The 20,688-nt window shown below is 47.9% G+C and overlaps 1 protein-coding gene across 4 annotated transcripts in view; it reads right to left on the minus strand.

The window, feature by feature from the left end:
* Positions 1-1,786: 1,786 nt before the first annotated feature.
* Positions 1,787-20,688, minus strand: part of LOC147108930 (14-3-3 protein beta/alpha-1-like) — a 39,095-nt gene continuing 20,193 nt past the window's right edge. For all 4 annotated transcript variants that reach the window (XM_086005891.1, XM_086005892.1, XM_086005889.1 and 1 more), the window contains 5 exons: positions 19,985-20,286; positions 10,467-10,590; positions 9,341-9,504; positions 5,846-5,941; positions 1,787-3,929 (listed from right to left, as the gene is read on the minus strand). In XM_086005891.1, the coding sequence (XP_085862017.1) occupies positions 3,873-3,929; positions 5,846-5,941; positions 9,341-9,504; positions 10,467-10,590; positions 19,985-20,278 (735 nt within the window). In that variant the 5' untranslated portion in view covers positions 20,279-20,286 and the 3' untranslated portion in view covers positions 1,787-3,872. The remainder of the gene's footprint in view (positions 3,930-5,845; positions 5,942-9,340; positions 9,505-10,466; positions 10,591-19,984; positions 20,287-20,688) is intronic.

Consider the following 20,688-nt stretch of genomic DNA (forward strand, 5'->3'; position numbering starts at 1 on the left):
AGTGGTTGAGACGAATAGCATAGATGCCTTTAAGGGAAAGCTAGATAAGGGAGAAAGGCTATGCAGATAGGGCAAGACGAAATAGGGTGTAGAGCATAAACACCGGCATAGACCAGTGGCAACTGTAGGTCAAGTTCTTATAGGCGTAACAGTGCTTCAATCCCAGAAAAACCCATGTGGCCCGATTACACAGATCTTCTCCCACAGGCTCAATGACTTGCGTCCTGCAAATTGGACCTCGCAGGACCATGTCTAATGGCAGCTGAACATTCTTTAATCACTTCCACAAATGAAACAGAGCTGCTGGTAGCAGTTGGCGTAGTGGGTTCAGGATGAGATACACCGGGGGAGTGCCAAAGAATGAAGTCCTTTATTGGCACGGGGGCCAATGGCGGAGAGATGAAAATCGGAGATACGCAAGAGGCCAGAATTGGAGGGGCGCAAAGATCTCAGAGAGTTGTAGGGCTGGAGGAGGTTAGAGAGATAGGGAAGGGCGAACACCAGATAGTCAGATAATAGTTTGCTTGAAATAAAATATTACTGCCCAAAAGATGTTATGATTGTTTGGCAACTAAATAGCCCATTTACAAATCAGAAGCTCAATAGGAACCTAGGATTTGTTAGACAAAGACCAAAGGTCCATCTAGTTCAGCTTCTACCATCCTGGGAGTTGCACGATACAACACTAATGGAGTTATTGACTGATCACAGCAATCAATCTCTATCGATGAGTCTACAACAGGCGAGGAAAACCCCCAGTGGGCGAGAGCTTTGGGAACCAGAGGTCTAAAGTCACCTGTTCCTCCTGAGTATGCTACATGCACCACACGTTATGTCTCAAATTACTGATAGACTGTCAAAATATTATTTTCTGAAAAAAAAACTTACATTTGCATTTGAATGAATCAATACTGACTGCTTTCACCATCTCCCTGGGGAGCCTGATCCAAAGATTGACCACTGAAGATATATTTTCTGTTAGAACACTGGTTTGAGTTGATTGAATTGAACAGATGTGTCAGTCACCTGCACCGAGAGACTTGGCATCGCTTCCCAGCTAGCTGTAGCTCTGCAAACAGCAATGGCTTGAGATTGTGATGGCTTCTGCATTGGTAAAACAGCCCACTTAAAGTGCTGGTTAGGCCACAACTGGAGCATTGCATCCAGTTCTGGTCACCACACTTTAGGAAGGATGTGAAGGCCCTCGAGAGGGCGCAGAGATTTACCAGAATGGTCCCGGGGATGGGGGATCTTAGCTATAAGGACAGGTTGGAGAAGCTGGATTCGTTTTCATTAGAGCAAAGGAGGTTGAGGGGTGATTTAATAGAAGTGTACAAGATTATGACAGGTTTGGATAGGCTAGACAGGGAACCACTAGTTGATGGTACAAGGACTAGGGGACACAGATTTAAAGGAAGAGATACAGGGGAGGGGAAAATGTGAGAAAACTTTTTTTTTATTTTTAAAAACGAGTGGTGATGACCTGGAATTTGCTGCCGACGGAAGTGGTGGAAGCGTCCTCTGGTTACCGACCCTCTCGCCAGTGGAAAACCTTTGATAATTTCAAATACCTCTATTAAATCTCCCCTTAACCGTCTGCTCCGATTACAATCCCACCTTCTCCACATAACTGAAGTCCCTAATCCCTGGTAGCTTTCTAGTAAATCTCCTCTGCACTCTCTCCAAGGTTTATCCATCAGGTGAAATTACACAGACCACAGAAATCTTCCTCTTGGGAGCTGCAGGCTACTCCAATCAGTGAGACAAGATAACAGAACCACACAAGTTACTCGATAAAACCTTTATTTTCCACTCTGAACTGTCTTGTACATGTTCTGGGTTTATTTTCTCGCAGTCCATTGAAAAGAGTTACACAAATCTAATCGTACATCAAAAACCACATTTAAAATGTTTTGCACTACTATAACACAATCACGTGTGCTACAATGGGCACAGAAGCGACTGGAGGCAGAACACTGGTCAGTAAAAACGAAGCAGGAAGGCAGCTACGAGATACACAGACGTGAGACAGAGTCCGCTCCACATTCACTCCCAGAGGTCACTTAGAGCTCAAGTGCACATTTGCTCAGCTAAAAGTGATGTCATTTTTTTTTCAAGCACAGGGTGTGTTTTCCAGTGGACAGACAGACAAGTTGCACATCGTGGAATGTAATAAAAAAAAAACAGGAAACACATTGTGACACTGACCGTTTTAGCACATTCCCACCCAGGACTTTTTCCTTCCTCTGTTTCAAAATAGTGTCAGTTTCCCCCCCCCCACCCCCCCAGACTAGCAGCCATGTTAAGCAGGGAACTATCAGACCACTCAGCTTACACACAGAACCTACTGACTACATTACTGGGCCGCGCAGCCTACTGGCCGAGAGTAAGCTCATCTTTCAGGCACCAATGGAAATCCTACAGTCTGCATTTACCGTTGAGAGAACAAGTCAATTGAAGTTAGAGTGATTCTGACGAATTTCACATTCGGGCACACACAGTATTTTAAGTAGGCTGACAGAGGATGAGATCGATTCAGACTGCATCAATAAAGCCTGTGCACATTTGCATGCTCGTGGACTTTGGGAAACCTTTAAAAACAGCACTACTCAGGAGGCAAGGGAATAGCTAAATGAAATGGTGTCGTGCAGATTGCCCCCCCAAAAAAGGCCCACAAAGTTATAGGGAAAGGTCTGGGCTTAATACCGAAAGCACTTATTCAAATACTAATCAGAATTAAAACAGGATGGGGAGGGGGTTTGATGAAAGTACCAGTTATTACGCCACGTGATTGAGCTTGTGCAAGTACATCAAAAATATCAGGAAAAGTTGGATGCATGTGAATGCAAGACAGGGAAGAACAGCGCATGTTGCTGCAATCTGGCTCCAGTCCCCATTCTGGTGATCCGATTCAAGTCGGACTGGAAATGGGGGCGGGGAGCCCAAAGCAGAGTGAAGAGAGCAGAGCTATTTGAGCACTACAGTCAATCTCCACACAACAGGTACAGAACACGAACAGAGCTGGGGCTCAGTGGTCAGTGCCCCACAATGGTTTGTGTGGGGCGGGGAGAAGAGAGTGAGCCTGTTTAGATAGAACTGCACCAACACCTGCAGGACAATCACTGGGGAAATCAGCATTCAGATCCCGTAAAAGGTGGCCCCAATATTAAGGCTGCCTGAAATGGTGAAGCCCAGCAGCATTTTCTTTCTTGTTGATTCCCGAAGACCACCCCGCCCCCTCCCAAAGCTGCATCAGGCGAGCATTCAGTCCCGCATCACGGACGGCACCCAGCGACACCGCGCCTCCACAAGAGCGCGCTCGCTAAGCAGGGCGGGAGGGTGCAGAGGACGGGGTTCGCCATTGGGAGTGCGCACTCGGGCGAAGGGAGCGAGGAATGCAAACTGCAGGTCAGTTTAGGAGGGGCAAGTCGCGAAGCAGGAATTGTCGAGGAAGCTGCCGGCCTTCCAGGGTCAATTAATTGAACAAGCAGCGAGGCCCTCGCCAAGCAGAGCAACTCTTGCGCCTTCCTCTCTCCCTGTACACCACCCCACCCCGCATACAACCAGGGGGTAGGTTTGGCGTCCAAGAAATTCTGACCCCTCTGCCAGTTGGTTTCCTGCCACATGAAGCCAACAACTGCAACAAGACAGCTGCTGCTGGTGTCAGGCTTGTTCCCCTCCGAGTATTGTCGGTGTAGCAGAATACAGCGTGCTGGTGTGAAGCTCTGTGCAGGTGATCCTGGAGTCAAGAGGATGGTGCGCATTGTCTAAAGAAAAATGTTGATGAGGAGCAAGAGGACGGTGGGACAGTGTGGCCAGACAGGAGCAGGTGAAAGTGAATAAATGGGAAAGTTAGAAGTGTAACAGGTGATTTAGTTCTCCCCCTCGCCAGTCTCCGCTTCATCTGGCTGGTTGTCCGATGTCCATAACTGCAGAAAGAGAAAAAAAATACACAAGTAAAAAATCAAGAATGCTCGTTACAACCAAACACTGGTAGGAACAGTTTTCTATTTAAAAAAATGCACGTTTGTAGCATCTTAATCAAGAAAATTACAATAGGTTTTGAATACTGATGGGTAGATTCAGCAGGTCATACACAAAATGGACATCACTGCTCTGGAACACAGGAACACCAGTCGGTCATTGAGCCCAGCAAGCCTAATGGAACACTGGTCAGCCATGGCAGCTCGATCTTTTAATCCCAATTCCCTGCCCTTTATACTCTTACTTACCAAGCAAGCACCTGCCTTCCTTTAAAACATCTCAATCGACTTTCCACCCTTAGGCTTTGAACATTCCACAAGCTAACGTTTGTCCATCTACTGCCATTCTGCCCACTCACCGGATCTATTGCGAAGAGAGCAGCAGATAGCAAATTGACACAGCTTAGTGAGTGGAAAGATTGACAGCAGAGGCGGGTTAATGTAGTGTGGTTGTACACTTCAGATGTAGAATGTCACGTGACTATACGGGGTGGGGTGGTCGATGAACAAAAGCTAGCTCATGGTGGGGAGGGTGGGGGAGTTAAGGAGGTTTAGAATGTAAACGCAACAAGGGTCTACTGTTGGAGATGGAACAGGTTTTTAAGCAAGTGTCGGGGCAGGGAGGGGGAAAGAACAAAAGGGAAGGTCTTTCCTCCCCTCCTTCCCACCCCCTACATTTGCTTAAAAACCTGTTCGATCTCCAACTTTTTCCCAGTTCTGATGAAGGGTCATCGACCTGAAATGTTAACTCTGTTTCTCGCTCCACAGAAGCTGCCTGACCTGCTGAGTATTTCCAGCATGTTCTGTTTTTATTTCAGATTTCCCACATCCGCAGAATTTTGCATTTGTAGAAGGGTCTACTGTGGCTTTACAGCCTTCCGGACCGAGTTCAACAATATCAGATCATCCCAGTGTTGTGGGCAGCAGGTGTTGGTAATGATGCTGCTGTTGCCAGTTACACCTCCTCTACACCCATCTTTTGCTTCTTTACTTGTCCCATTAACCACCACCCCCCCCCGTTTGCCACGCACCATCATAGAATCAAAGAAACGTACAGCTCAGAAGGAGGCCATTCGGCCCGTCGTGTCTGTGCCGGCTATGAAAGAGCAGTCGTGCTCAGTCCCACATCCCCGCTTTTTGTCCGTAACCCTGTCAGTTCTACATCCTCATGTACCGGTCCAACTCAAATTATTTATGGAAACAGCCTCCACCACCTTTGCAGGTCAAGCGTTCCAGATCCCGACAACATTCGAGTGAAAGAGATTTCTCATCTCTCCTCTAGATCTTTTCCCAATGATTTTGAATCCATGACCTGTGGGTTATTGACCCACTCGCCAGAGGGAGTATTTTTTCCCTATTTACTCATCAAAATCTCAACTTCTTGAAAACCTCGATTAGGTCACCTCTTAACCTTCTCTGTTCCAAATCATACCCTTTGTCATTTAATCTCTCCGGCCTTCCACCCGATCACAGACCTTCCCTTTTGTTCTTTCCTCCCCTCCTCCCCGCTTTCCCCGCCTCTGAACTTGCTGACAAATCGTTAAATCTTTAACTTCCAGTCCTGACGAAAGGTCATCGACCTGAAACGTCAACTCGGTTTCTCGCCCCAGCATCCGCAGTATTTTGCTTTCAAGGGTCTATTGCAGTTATCGAGCGCACTGGTCAGAGCTGCTTTAAGACTTTGTTTAAAAATGCACAGAATCGTTGGTGTGAAAGCAGGTACCGATTTAGCTCATTTAGTTCATCAATCTGAAAGCGTCAGAAAAGTGTTTTGAATAGAATGTTCATTGACTGCAATTAAAAAAAGTGACTGCAATTTAATTTAATCTTTGGGAGTTTTCTCCCCTTCCGGTGATACGTACAGTTAAATTGTCCCGTAGTAACTGCATAATCAAGGTGCTGTCTTTGTATGAATCGTCACCCAATGAATCCAGTTCTGCAATTGCGTCATCGAATGCCTGCAAACACAAAAGGCAGGGGTGAGGTTTGTTCATTACACAACAGGCTGCTCTACACCCAGTCAATTACAGCAACCCGTTATACTGAAGCTGCCTCCAGGGGCAGCTCTTCAACTCAACACCTATTTCAGTCTGAAACTGCCCCAGCAAACCAATGAAAACACGTCGACCGGGAACCCAAGCAAAGAAGGTGGTAAATACCCACCTCCCAGTTCCAACCCAAGATAAGTGGCTTCCCTACCAGTGCTTTACTCAAAATTTCCTCCGACCCCTCGACCAGACATCCACAAGCACTCCTCCTTTGCCTCCTCTCTGCTGCAAGCTCTGCATCCAAGAAATAGCACAGTGCAAAACTCCTTCACTCACCTGTACCCTTACCATGCCAGCCAGTGGGATCAGCTGATGCTTTCACGGCTGATCCACTGCGTCCCAGCCCTTTAAAAAAAATAGTGGTTTCACGCAGCAGGGAACGACTGACTGTCGCTCACTGAACCTGCTGTCGCATTCCCCCCCCCCCCCCACCTCACCTCACCACTGGGGTCCCACTCCAGCTAGACACGGAACCCAGGGAGATGAACACTGGCCTCGAAATGAGCTCACCTCTCAAAACCCTGCCAGCAGTCCCCCCCCCCCCCCCCCCTTGCACAGGGACATCTCTAGGCTCGTGGGGGCAGGGGTAGGAAACCAAAAATGCAACAGCTCTCCCTGGCTCAACCTTTTCCACCCCAACTAAACTTTTCAAAGAACATAAGAAATCGGAGGAGTCGTCGGCCACTTGGCCCCTCGAGCCTGCTCTGCCATTCAATAAGATCATGGCTGATCTTGGGCTCAAAGCCACTTCCCTGCCCGCTCCCCATAACCCTTCACTCCCTTATCTTGTAAAAATCTGTATCTCCACTTTAAAATGTATTTAATGACCCAGCCTCCACGGCTCTCTGGGGCAGAGAATTCCACAGATTTACAACCCTCAGAAGAAATTCCTCCTCATCTCAGTTCTAAAAGGGCGACCCTTTATTCTGAAACAATGCCCCCTAGTTCTAGATTGCCCCACGAGGGGAAACGTCCTCTCTGCATCGACCTTCTCATGCCCCCTCGGTATCTTATATGTTCCAATAAGATCACTGCTCATTCTTCTAAACTCCAATGAGTATAGGCCCAGCCTGCTCAACCTTTCTTCATAAGTCAACCCCCTCATCTCTGGAATCAACCGAGTGAATCGTCTCTGAACTGCCTCCAATCCAACCTGAAAATAAAACTGCGTGCGGACGTGTGGCCTGCAATATCCCTTGAAGTGAAACCGGGCTGCACCAGCTTGCCTCGCAGTCAGAAGATTGTGGGTCCAAACCCCACTCCAGAATGGAGTGCGAGTCTAGGTTGACGCACAGTACTGAGCAATGTTCCCTGTAAGCTGTGCGGCCCTCCGGGGGACCCCCGCGCAGCCGGCTTTTCAATGAGAAAAAAACACGCTTGCGTGGTGTTTTAAAGGAGCCGTGCAGCGCCAAACAAAATTACTGGGAACGGTTTCTACATCGTCGAAGCGCCCGTGGCTGGGAATTTAAAGATCCCGTATCACTACCCAAAGAGCAGCGCGCGCGCCTGGTGCCCTGCCAACACACTTTCCTTATTCAAAATATCACCCAAAAACAAATCAACCGGTTGCTCAGCGCTTTGCCGCTGTTGGGATCTTGCTGTGCACAAAATGGCTGCTGCGTTGGCTGGCATAATTCACCCTATGCGAAGTTTCCGGTGGGCGCGATATCGATGCAATTCCTTTCATTTGCACATAGCCTGGATTTAGCAAGATTTCATCTCTCAGGCACCCCAGAAAGAATGGCAGCTACCTCATCGACAGCGCACTTCGCAACCAGTGCACCTGATGAGAGCGAATAGTGAACGGAGTGTAAAAGAAAGACTTGCATTTCTATAGCGCCTTTCATGACCTCCGCACATCCCAAAGAGCATCACAGCCAATAATAAAGTACTTTTTGAAGTGTAGTCACCTTTGTAATTTGGAAAACATGGCAGCCAATTTGCACACAGCAAACGCCCACAAACAGCGCTGTGATAATGACCAGGTCATCTGTTTTAGGTGTTTGTTGAAGGATAAATATTGACCAAGATACCGAGGAGAACTCCGCCTGCTGCTCTTCGAAATACTGCTACGGGATCTTTTACGTCCACCTGAGAGCACAGACCGGGTCTCAGTTTAACGTCTCATCCGAAAGACGGCTCCTCCGACAGTGCGGCGCTCCCTCAGTACTGCTCCTCCGACAGTGCGGCGCTCCCTCAGTACTGCGCTGGGAGTGTCGGCCTGGATTATGTGCTCAGGTTTCTGAACAAAGGGGTAAAACGGGAGAACTGAGGCGGGGCGAGGATACAGATGAAGAAAATGAAACTGGAAGGAATGATCTGCAAGGTTTCCATCCCGTCTCTGTCCTTCACATTCCTGAAATACTCCAGGTCTCCCTCCGATTGTCCAGTTGGTAGAGATAATGTGTGACCCAGGGTCAGAAGGTCCCAGGGCCATATCCTAGTCTGTGCTCAATTCACTGAACTCAGCCAAAAGCAGCAGCTGAAGCATTGCCAGCAACCACAGCGACACTGGGTTAAGGTGGGGGCGGGGGAGAGAAGAGAAACCAGCCATGGTTACGAAACCCTGATCACTATCCTGTGACCAAGTGGAGAGTGTGAATATTGGTTAAGGATCGGGCGTGGCTATGATGCCCCCCACAGTTGACTAGCCTACCAAGTCTCTCGCACAAGGACTGGGCATTTGACTTGGGTACCAGCAGGTGCCCTTTGCCAGTGGAACTAGAACCCAAGCAAGAGTCAGCACTAATCAGCATAGCAAGGGTGGAATGAATCCTTGTTTGATTGTGAAGAATGAGAGGTGATCTCATTGAAACATACAAGACTCGATGAGGGGAACTGCCAGGGTAAATGCAGAGAGGTTGTTTCCCCTGGCTGGGGAGTCTAGAATTGTGGGGACAGTCTCAGGATAAGGGGTCGGCCATTTAAGACTGAGATGAGGAGGAATTTCTTCACTCGGAGGGTGGTGAATCTTTGGAATTCTCTACCCCAGAGGGCTGTGGAGGCTCAGTCGTCGAGTATATTCAAGACAGAGAGCGATAGATTTTTGGATATTAAGGGAATCCAGGGATATGGGGATCAGGCGGGAAGGTGGAGTTGAGGTCGATGATCAGCCATGATCTTATTGAATGGCGGAGCAGGCTCCAGGGGCCGTGTGGCTGACTTCTGCTCCTAATGCTTATGTTCTTATGTCTACTCAGACCCCAATTGGGAGCAGGGGCTGAGAGCAACGCTGGAGGCAGTGTCAGCATGTTGGCACCAGGGCATAGGCTCGGCCAGACCTCGAACGACTCCTTTGTTTTTACTCACTGACTTTGCCAGCTGGCACGCCTGTTCAGGAGAATTCAGGATCTCGTAGTAGAACACGGAGAAGTTGAGAGCCAGGCCAAGTCGGATGGGATGTGTCGACTCCATTTTGGTCTTACTGATATCAAACGCTTCCTGGTAGGCTTGCTGCGAGTTTTCCACCGTAGCTTCAGAAAGGAAGAGAGGAGAAGTTGTTACTGGTGGTAGACACTTGTACACACAAATCATCAGGAGTGACAACGTCTCATTTAGAAATTACAACCCACCGCTACAACAAAGGCCCTCTCCAACATCGAATGTACAGCCCAGAAACAGGCCGTTCGGCCCAACTGCTCCGTGCCGGTGTTTCTGCTCCACACCAGCCTCCTCCCACCCTCTTCATCTCACCCCATCAACATATGCTGGTATTCCTTTTCCCTTCTGCACTTAGAGCTTCCCCTTACATCAATGTTATTCGCCTCGACCACTCCATGTGGTAACGAGCTCCACATTCTAACAGTGGGTAGAATCTCAACACTTGCAAGAACTGGTGGGAGTTCCAACGCACTCGACTGTAAACAAAGGGGATCCTTAAGAAAAGCCACATGTCTGGGGGACCGGGGGGGGGGGGGGGGGGGGGGGACCTGCCGTTGTTGACTAGTCTGGATTGTAAAATTGGACGAGTCCCTTTGTGTCTTTCAGTGCCCTGTAAGTGTGTATCGGGGGCTTTGGAAAGAAGCTGGGCATTTTGCCAAGAACAGATGCTTACAGAAAATACGAAAAACTTCATTTACAGAAAAAAATAATTCATACATAATGTACCAAAACAAGAGCGAGGGCAATAACAAAATAGAGCTGTATATAAACCTTTAAAAATACTATTAACAACCAAGATTGCTCCCAAAAATACAAACATTAAGTTTCCCGGACATCCTGCGAGATGTTCTTTTGGTCCCCATTGGAGATAGTCACAATCTTGTGGGTAAATGTCATTGCAATGGTTCCAAACCTTGAACACTCCCTGGACCTGCAGATGGTGGATCCAATAGAGCAGCTCGTTTGAACTGCAGGGGGAATCCTACAGGTAAAAATAACAAACGGCAACTAATGAGAATTGGTATATAAAAAGTGATCAAATCTCCAACCACACCTTTCTTCTGGTCCTGATTTGCAACCTCCGAGAGGTATCTGTAGTAATCGCCCTTCATCTTCAGGTAGAACACCTTGCTGTCAGCTTGACTGGCATTGGGGATGAGGAATTTGTCCAGGAGTCCCTGAATGAAGGTGGTAGTAAACACAGAGATCAGATACTACACAAAAACACCAGTCAGTCATTCACCAGTCCTGGCATCAGTGTTACTTAAGAGCACGGGTGTCAGGGCACTGTAGCAACAAAAAACAAGATTAATAAACTTTACCGATATGCTTCTCCTTTGCCTCTTACACTACCAAACCTGTAATCACCAGCCTGTTAAAGGCACTATATAAATACAAGTTGTTATTGTTGTCCCCAGTTGCCATGACACCAGAATGATACCAGGGCTAAAAGGGTTAAATTATGTGGACAGGCTGCACAGACTAGGCTTGTATTCCCACGAGTATAGAAGATTAAGGGGTGATCGAAATGAGATGTTTAAGATGATTAAAGGATTTGATAGGGTAGATAAACTATTTCCTCTGGTGGGGAAGGGGGGGGGGGGGGGGGGAAAAGCACGCACAAGTCCAGAACAAGGGGGCAGAACCTTAAAATTAGAGCCAGGTCGTTCAGAGGTGATGTCAGGAAGCACCTCTTCACACAAAGGGTGGTGGAAATCTGGAACTCTCCCCCCCGAAAAAGCTGTTGATGCTGAGGGTCAATTGGAAATTTCAAAACTGAGATTGATGGATTTTTGTAGGCCAAGGGTATTGCGGGTTACAGAACCAAGGTGGATAAATGGAGTTAAGATACAGGTTAGCCATGATCTATTTGAAATTTCTACAGAGGGTGGTGAATCTTTGGAATTCTCTACCCCAGAGGGCTGTGGAGGCTCAGTCATTGGGTATATTCAAAACAGAAGTCGATAGATTTCTGACTACTAAAGGCATCAAGGGATATGGCGATAGGGCCAGTGAATGGAGTTGAGGGAGATGATGAGCCACGATCTTCTTGAATGGCCGACTCCTGCTCCTATTTCTTATGTTCTTATTACAGGAGGACATTAATATACTTGCAGAATGGGCATATAATTGACAAATGAAGTTCAACACAGATAAATGTGAGGTATTACATTTTGGTAGGAAGAATAGGGAGGTCACTTATTACTTGGAGGGTGCGAGTCTGGGTGGGGTAGAGGAACAAAGGGATCTCGGAGTACAAATACACAAATCACTAAAAGTTGCGACACAGGTTAGCAAGGCCATAAAAAAAGCAAACCAAGCACTAGGGTTTATTTCTAGAGGGATAGAATTGAAAAGTAGGGAAGTTATGCTAAACCTGTATCGAATCTTGGTTAGACCACACTTAGGGTACTGCGTACAGTTCTGGTCGCCATATTATAAAAAGGATAGATTTCTAGACACAAAAGGCATCAAGGGGCATGGGGAGAGAGCGGGAATATGGTATTGAGATAGAGGATCAGCCATGATCATATTGAATGGCGGAGCAGGCTTGAAGGGCCGACACCTGCTCCTATTTTTCTATGATAGAGGCACTGGAGAGGGTACAGAGAAGATTTACAAGGATGATATCAGAAATGCGAGGGTATACATATCAGGAAAGGATGAACAGGCTGGGTCTCTTCTCTTGGAAAAAAGGCTGAGGGGCGACCTAATAGAGGTCTTTAAAATTATGAAAGGTATTGATAGAGTGGATACAGAGAGAATGTTTCCACTTGTGGGGAAGAGCAAAACTAGGGGCCATCAATATAAGACAGTCACCAAGAAATCAAATAGGGAATTCAGGAGAAACTTCTTTACCCAGAGAGTGGTGAGAATGTGGAACTCGCCCCCACAGGGAGTGGTTGAGGCGAATAGTATAGATGCATTTAAGGGGAGGCTGGACAAGCGTATTAGGGAGAAGGGAATAGAGGGTTATGCGGATAGATTTAGAGGAAAGATGGGAGGAGGCTCGAGTGGAGCATAAACACCGGCATGGACTGGTTGGGCCGAATGTTCTGTTTGTGCTGTATATCCAATGTAATGTAATCCTATGTAATGTAACTGGAGTGTTGAGTGGGTCACAGTTCAAAAATATCATGGCTCAGTTGGTAGTACACTCACCTCTGGGTCAGAAGGTTGTGGATTCAAGTCCATTCCAGAGACTTGAGCATAAAATCTAGGCTGACACTCCAGTGCAGTACTGAGGGAGCGCCGCACTGTTGGAGGTGCTGCCTTTTGGATGAGACATTAAACCGAGGCCCCGTCTGCTCTCAGGTGAACGTATAAGATCCCACGGCACTATTTTGAAGATGAGCATGGGGGAGTTCTCCCTGGTGTCCTCGGGCCAATATTTATCCCTCAACCAACATCACTAAAAACAGATTATCTGGTCAATATCACATTGCTGTTTGTGGGAGCTTGCTGTGTGCAAATTGGCTGCTGCGTTTCCCACATTACAACAGTGACTACACTTCAAAAAGTACTTCATTGGCTGTAGAGCGCTTTGGGACGTCCAGTGGTCGTGAAAGGCGCTATAGAAATGCAAGTCTTTCTTTAAGTTTCACCCAATCCATAACAGAAAAAAATTGAAATATTTGAGTTAATTCTTCCTCCTCTTACTTGTTGCAAGAATCCCAGAAACAGTTCCACTGCAGTGTTAGTTCACAAAGGTACATTTTATTATTTCTGCACTAACATTCTAGAGCCAGGCAACAGAATTAGGCAATCCTTGAATCAGTGGTTTTATATGTAAATAAATTAAACTTGTAATATTCATTTATTCCTTTAGTAGTGCAGGAGGATTATTCAATCTTTGTGGGTGCAGAACTACCAATTCAGACTTTTTGGCCGGGGGGGGGGGGGGGGGGGGGGGGAAAGAAAGAAGAGAGAAGGGAAGCAATTATCACAATCCATCAATGATTCACCCCCTCGTTTATCCCTCCTGCCGTTAGTATATTAGATTTAGTAAATTAGATTTAGAATGACAATGAAGTCACCAGACATGTCCACTTTATTTTATACATATGCACGTTTAGGATAGATGCTATTAGATTTTGGAATTAAAATGCAATGCAGATCATCGAAATGCTTGAACTGTAGCTGGCCGCACAACACTAGCAGTCTAATCACCCCTTTTTACAAAAACAATTCGACAAGGCCACCCCTGTGGAAAGAATGCAGTCAGGTACAAGGAGGTTACATTCCTATAATTAGATAGAAGGCCATGGATGTCACCACTTAAGGTAGGTTGTTTTTGTAACTTTCCTTCAGCACAATGAGGTGTATCGAGTGTCACCCTAGGCTGTCGCTTCAGAACTTGAATAGAGGGACAGTAGCACAGTGGAGTCTGCATCCCTGGGATAAGAACGCTACGGTTAAGCTGAAAACAGCTTCTGGTGCCACCCAGATTTGGTAATTATCAATCCGTTTAGTTTACAGGTACAATCTGTTAAATGAAGGATGTTACTATACGACTAATGTACATGAATATTATACTATGTCCTGGTCAATGTTTATCCCTCAACCAACATCACTAACAGATTATCTGATCATTTATCTCATTGCGGTTTGTGGGAGCTTGCTGTGCACAAATTAGCTGCCGCGTTTCCTACATTACAACAGTGGCTGCACTTCAAAAAGTGCTTCATTGGCTGTAAAATGCTTTGGGGTGTCCGGAGGTCGTGAAAGGTGATATATAAATGCAAGTTCTTTCTTCTTGATGTGTCAACTTTGTAGACTATCTTACGCAACAGGAATTTTGCACTCATTTGGTATATGATTTGTATTGGTGTTTATCTAAAGCAATTTGCCTAAAAAATTACCTAGCCATCAACAATGACCCATGCAGGGCTTGAGGGGGTGGTAGTGAGAAACTTCTTTACCCAGAGAGTGGCGAGAATGTGGAACTCGCTACCATAGGGAGTGGTTGCAGCGAATAGTTTAGATGCATTTAAGGGGCGGTTAGATAAGCATGAGGGAGAAGGGAATCGAGGGTTACGCTGATAGAGTTAGAGAAGGAAAGATGGGAGGAGGCTCGAGTGGAGCATAAACACCGGCATGGACTGGTTGGGCTGAATGGCCGGTTTCTGTGCTGTATGTCCTCTGTAATCCAAGAACTCCAGTTAAGGGTCATTCTGCTCATTTTCTGGTGACTTCCCAGTCTCCTTGGGTTTGAATTGAGCGTCTGAAGGGCAGCTACGTTGAAGAACCGCTCGTGTTTACCACACATTACTGCTTACAAAGTCCTGTTCGCTCAGCACCCCTGTGCTCAATGACCTACATTGGCTCCCAGTCCGGCAACGCCTCGATTTTAAAATTTTCATCCTCGTGTTCAAATCCCTCCATCCCTCTATCTTTGTAACCTCCTCCAGCCCTACAACCCACCAAGATCTCTGCACTCCTCCAATTCTGGCCTCTTGTGCATCCCCGATTTTAAAAATCGCTCCACCATTGGCGGCCATGCCTTCAGCTGCCTTGGCCTGAAGCTCTGGAATTCCCTCCCTAAATCTCTCCGCCTCTCTTTTTCCCCCTTTAAGAAGTTCCTTAAAACCTACCTCTGACAAAGCAGTTGCTCACCTGTCTAATATTTCTTTGTGGCTTGGTGTCAAATTTTGTTTGATGACTCCGGTGAAGTGTCTTGGGATGTTTTGCTACGTTAAAGGCGCTATATAAATGGAATTTGTTGCTGTGTAAATTTAACCAACAACCAGGACATCTTTTTTGCAGATCTCTTTGGCAGCAGGTTTGGGGCAGTCCCGCTTGGGTCTTCCTCCTCCTGAATTGGTACTACTTCGGCACGGCTGCTATAGTCTGTGACGGGTGCCTTTGCTAATATCTACAGTGAAATCCATGTTCCTCCTCCAGTTGATGGAGACTTGGATAAAAAGGGGGCACATTAATGTGCTGTCTGAAACAAGACTGCAGAACAGAGCTACCCTCGCATGTCTGCTCAGATAGGGGCTACCAAGGCCTGTAGCTCACCAGCCTCGTGGGTTGATGCTAATGCTACTCACCGCACTGCCTCTCAAGCAAGAAATGTAAAATTATACATTGAGTTTTAAGCAGAGGGCATACCATCTTACTACAGATAGGAACCAAGGGAGATCTCCCTGGCTACAACCTCCCACATAGCGCGTATGAAGGGAAACGCAAAGGGAGGAGAACCTACTGGACCTGACGGTAATGACTGATGCAAGGTTATGAGGGCAGCAGCACGTGCTCAAATAGGACAGAGCTTTAGCCTCTTCTCAAAGGCTGCAGCAAGGATTGCTTCAGGCCAAGCTGGTTCATCACAATGATTGGTTATAGAATCATACAGCACAGAAGGAGGCCATTCGGCCCATCGTGCCTGTGCCAGTTCTTTTGAAAGAGCTCTCCAATTAGTCCTACTCCCCTGCTCTTTCCCCATAGCCCGCCAAATTTCCACCCTTCAAAAAAGTACTTCATTGGCTGTAAATTGGATAAATAATTGAAGTGTAGCCACTGCTGTAATGTAGGAAACGCAGCCGCCAATTTACACAGCAAGATCCTACAAACAAAGGGCTCGATTTTGCCATTGGGTGCGGGCTGGGGCGTGTCAGGTGGTTTGTCAGGACTCTGACGCGAAGTGGGATTTTGCCCTAATTGGGCACTTGATTTCCAGCGCGTGGAAACCCCTGGCCCAATGAGTCTTCATACAAAAAGTCGCCTCCGATGATGTCATCAATGCTGCTGGATTCAAGGCCTGCAAGCAGCCTTGCTTCTTTGAGACTTTAAACTTTATGCCCATTGTTGTGATCGCTTCATTCAGCAACTATGTCCAGCAGTAGGCCAAAGTGTGCTCCAAGGTTTGATGAGGCCTCCCTCAAAGCTCTGGTGGAGGGAGCAAGATCAAAAGGTGCTCTTCCCTTCCTCGGAGGAAAAAGCCTCCCCAGCAGATTAAAGCTGTGTGGCTGCAAGTGGCCCAGGAGGTCAACTCAATCTCTATGTGCCACAGAACCTGGTTGCAGTGCAGGAAGAGGTTTCATGACCTTCTCTGCACAGGAAAAGTGAGTATGACTTTCCCATCACCCTCAATCTGGTCCCTATCACCTCTCCTCACCAGCACTCTGCTTTGCCAACCTCTTCCTCCACATCCCACTTGACACTGACATCCCTGCACTCTTACCCATTCCCTCTCTATGGTCACATTCACTTAACTATTCGACCATGCAGCCCTCACACTCCCGATTACTGTGATGCAATGACAACTTACAACACAGGGAGGGCCGGCCCTTTGTCTCCTAAGCATCTATGCTATGGAATCTCTACACTCACTCCTTCATTCTCACTCAAACTCCACTCGTGTCCCTCATTGCAGGAAAAGAGAGCCCACAATAAGAGGGAAAGAGTGAGGACAGGAGGAGGGCCACCCTCAGTAGCCCAGCTCACCACCTCGGAGGAGGCGACCCTGGAAATCGCCAGTGTCGAGGACGATTCGCAAGTGGGGGACGGACAGATGGGTGCATCACAGCAAGCCGGTGACAGAATAGTTTGGCATCTCTCTCATTTACATTGTATGAGTGACTGATAATGATTCTGATACTCTAACAGATTGACGTATGATCATCTGCACAATTCAATGTGCATGCAACCTTTACCTCACATCTCTAACTCTTTCCTTTACTCCCCCACAAGACCATCGACAGCCCCTGTCCAGGAGGAAGAGCCCGAGCTTCCAGACTCCTCAGAGGAAGCTGCAACCTCAGGGTGCTCTGCCAGCAGAATTCAGTGCACCCAGCACCAGCGCAGATACTCACACCTCGGTGGGACCTTCGGGACATACACGAGGTGATAACACTGCTCTATTACAGCTCACATGTGAGCATTAGCTGATGGTGGAGACAGGGACAGCAGTGGAGAGTCCTCGTCGGAGGGCACAGGACTCTGCCAGCTCTGCTCCGCTGCATGTCAACCCTCTGCCTCCAGGTCCAGCCAGGAGAGCAGTGCTGGAACTCCAGGAACAGGTGCAGGAGTCTCTGGCAGGTTTTGTCTCCAGGGTCGCTGCGAGTATGGAGGAGTCCATCGCGAACATGAGCAGAGCTTTTGTGGAGACATTGGTGCATGAACGCATCACCATGGAAAGGATGGCTACGGCCATGGAGGAGCTAATTCGCCAGTGTTGAAAACATGGTCATTGTTCAGAATAGACTGACATCTCTGGAGGAACGATGGTCAGCTATTGAGCATAGAAACTAGACCTTCATGGAAGTCCTCTGGAGTAGGACTTCCAGTGCAGAAATGGGTCCTCATGGCCCCCCTGAAGTGCAGCAAGGTGCTGTCAAGCCACTTGCTAGCTCTGAACTGGAGCGGACCCATGAGGGATGTTGGTGGCAGACAACAAGGAAGTGGGGGTTCCTCTCCAAGCGCTCCGACGACCATGCCAGTGCAAAGCCCTTGGTCAGAGCCCCCACCCAACTGAGATCGGCGTCTCAGCCTCTGTACAGCCGCAGGAGCAGCAGACTGTTGCCAAGCCCTCAAAAGGCTCGCAACCCCAGAGGACACTCACCAAAGGTGTCGAGACAGAAGCAGCAAGAAAGTGAGCAAGGGGCCTCCACATCTGCTGAAACCACAGGGGAAGCACCACGTAGGAGCACACGCAAGAGGAAGATAAAGCACAAGTAGTCACAAGGGTAGTCACTTGGGTGTTCTGTTGGATGGCTTGTCAAAAAACAATACTTGTAATGTGATGATAAACAGATTTGATGGCAAACTGTTGAAGTTGTGGCCGGTGTCATCTCACAAATGGGACTTCCACATTGAGGGCTTAGAGCGACTTGCAATTGTCAGTATGGTGGTCAGAGTGATAGGAATCCACAGCTTCTTGTCTATCGTCGATGCTCTGGTAAGGTGGCGAGAGGCAAAAAAGTGTTTGATTGATTGCGCAAGCTAAGCATATCTGGCCAACATGAGTGCGTCCCTTGCATCCCGGGCGGCAATGTGGTTGCGCACTGGTGCCTTCTGGCCTGTGCAGCTTCAGGTGGGTGAGCAGCAGCCTGGTGCTCCTGTTGTTGCTGCTGTTCATGGTTCTGCCACGGCTGGTCTTCGTCCGAATCTAATGTCCAGCAGGAAAGGAAATAAATGGTTCATGCTTCTGGTATATACCTCAGTTGAGGAAGTGCTCAGTCAAGGTGGGGAGAGGAGTTTCACAGCAGGTCACACTGGAGATGGTGTCAGGCTCCAAACTTCCACAACAATGAGTAGGCCTGCTAAAAGCTCCCCACAGACCCGAGACAACAAAGGTCTGCCACCTGCAAATGATGATTGGTGAAAACTCCTTTTTAATGGTGGAGCTGCAGCTGTGATAAGCAATCCACATGAGGCCGCCAGGATTAACTGGCGTGTTCCAGAGGAGGATGTAGGAGGGGGGAAAATGTCTAAAAATCAGAACGGCCTCAAAATGGGATTATAGAGGCAATTAACTGGTTAAGGGCCTATCCCACCTCCTGGAGGCAGGATGGAAACGGGGTCTGAAACCCCGATTCTGGGAAATTTGCTGAGGTGGGATCGGAGCCGTCTGCAATTTTTACATCTCACACGCCTCCAGTCCCGCCTCCTTGGGCCTGGCATAAATCGAGCTCAAAGTGTCAGTTTTGGCCCAGTGGGTAGCACTCTCACTCGAGTCAGAGTGGTTCAAGTCCCACTCCAGAGACATGAGCACAAAATTCTAGGCTGACACTCCAGTGCAGTACTGAGGGAGCGCCGCACTGTCGGAGGGGCAGTACTGAGGGAGCGCCGCACTGTCGGAGGGGCAGTACTGAGGGAGCGCCGCACTGTCAGAGGGGCAGTACTGAGGGAGCGCCGCACTGTCAGAGGGGCAGTACTGAGGGAGCGCCGCACTGTCAGAGGGGCAGTACTGAGGGAGCGCCGCACTGTCAGAGGGGCAGTACTTCAGATGAGATGTTAAACCGAGGCCCTGTCTGCTCTCAGGTGGGCGTAAAAGATGCCATGGCACTATTTCGAAGAGGAGCAGGGGAGTTATCCCCGGTGTTCTGGGGCCAATATTTATCCCTCCATCAACATCACTAAAACAGATTACCTGGCCATTATCACACTGCAGTTTGTGGGAGCTTGCGGTGTGCAAATTGACTGCTGTGTTTCCTACATTACAATAGTGACTATACTTCAAAAAGTACTTCATTGGCTGTAAAGCGCTTCGGGAGGTCCCGAGGTTGTGAAAGGCGCCATGGAAATGTAATTCTTTCTATTTATTCCCTTTTGAAAGTTACTATTGAATCTGCATCCACCACTCTTTCATGGCAGCGCGTTCCAGATCATAACTCGCGGTCTTAAAACAAAATTCTCATCTCGCCTCTGGTTCTTTTGCCAATTATCTTCAAATTGGTGTCCTCTGGTTACCGACCCTCCCGCCAGTGGAACCGTTTCTGAAGGAGGTTTGAGGGGCCCAAGTTTCCCTCAACACTGAACATTTACACAATGGGGAGAAAGAAAGATGAATAAAAGAATCCCACCCTCTACAATTAACCACCGATCCCACAAAGTGCAGGGCCTTACCAGCACATCGCTGCAGATGTCCTGAAGCTCTTTCTCGACCTTCTCACGGTATAATTTGGCCATTGCTTGCTTCCTTTCGCTGCCTTCGTTTTTCTGCTCGATGCTGGAGATGACCCGCCAGGACGACCGACGGGCCCCGACAACGTTCTTGTAGGCGACAGAGAGAAGGTTCCGCTCCTCGTTTGAGAGTTCATCGCCTTTCTCCGTGATGCCTTTCATCGCGGCTGCCATATCGTCATAGCGCTCTGCCTGCTCGGCAAGCTTAGCTTTCTGGACCAGCTCAGCTTTCTCCATCTTCAGGACTGCATGGACACAAGAGATTATCTTGAACAAACCACACTTTAGGAGCACTGTGCACACTTCTGGTCTCCATATTACAACAAGGATATAGAGGCACTGGAGAAGGTGCAAAAAGAGATTTGAGGAGAGGTTATACCCATCAGGAAAGACTGAACAGGCTGGGGCTCTTTCCCCTAAAATCAGAGCCAGGCTGTACAGGAGGGAAGTTAAGGAAACACTTCACACAAAGGGGGGGTAAAAGTGTGGAATCCTCTCCCACAAAAGGCAGTAGGTGCGAGCTCAATTTATCATTTCAAATCGGAGATCAATAGATTTCTGCTAGCCAAGTGTATTAAGGGATATGGAGCCAAGGCAGGCAAGATGGGGTTTAGGATACAGATAAGCCATGATCTCATTGAATGGCA

The sequence above is a fragment of the Somniosus microcephalus genome, chromosome 13 (assembly GCF_052327205.1).
Source record: "Somniosus microcephalus isolate GS21.2 chromosome 13, FLI_Smic_1.0, whole genome shotgun sequence".
NCBI classification, from domain to species: Eukaryota; Metazoa; Chordata; class Chondrichthyes; order Squaliformes; family Somniosidae; genus Somniosus; species Somniosus microcephalus.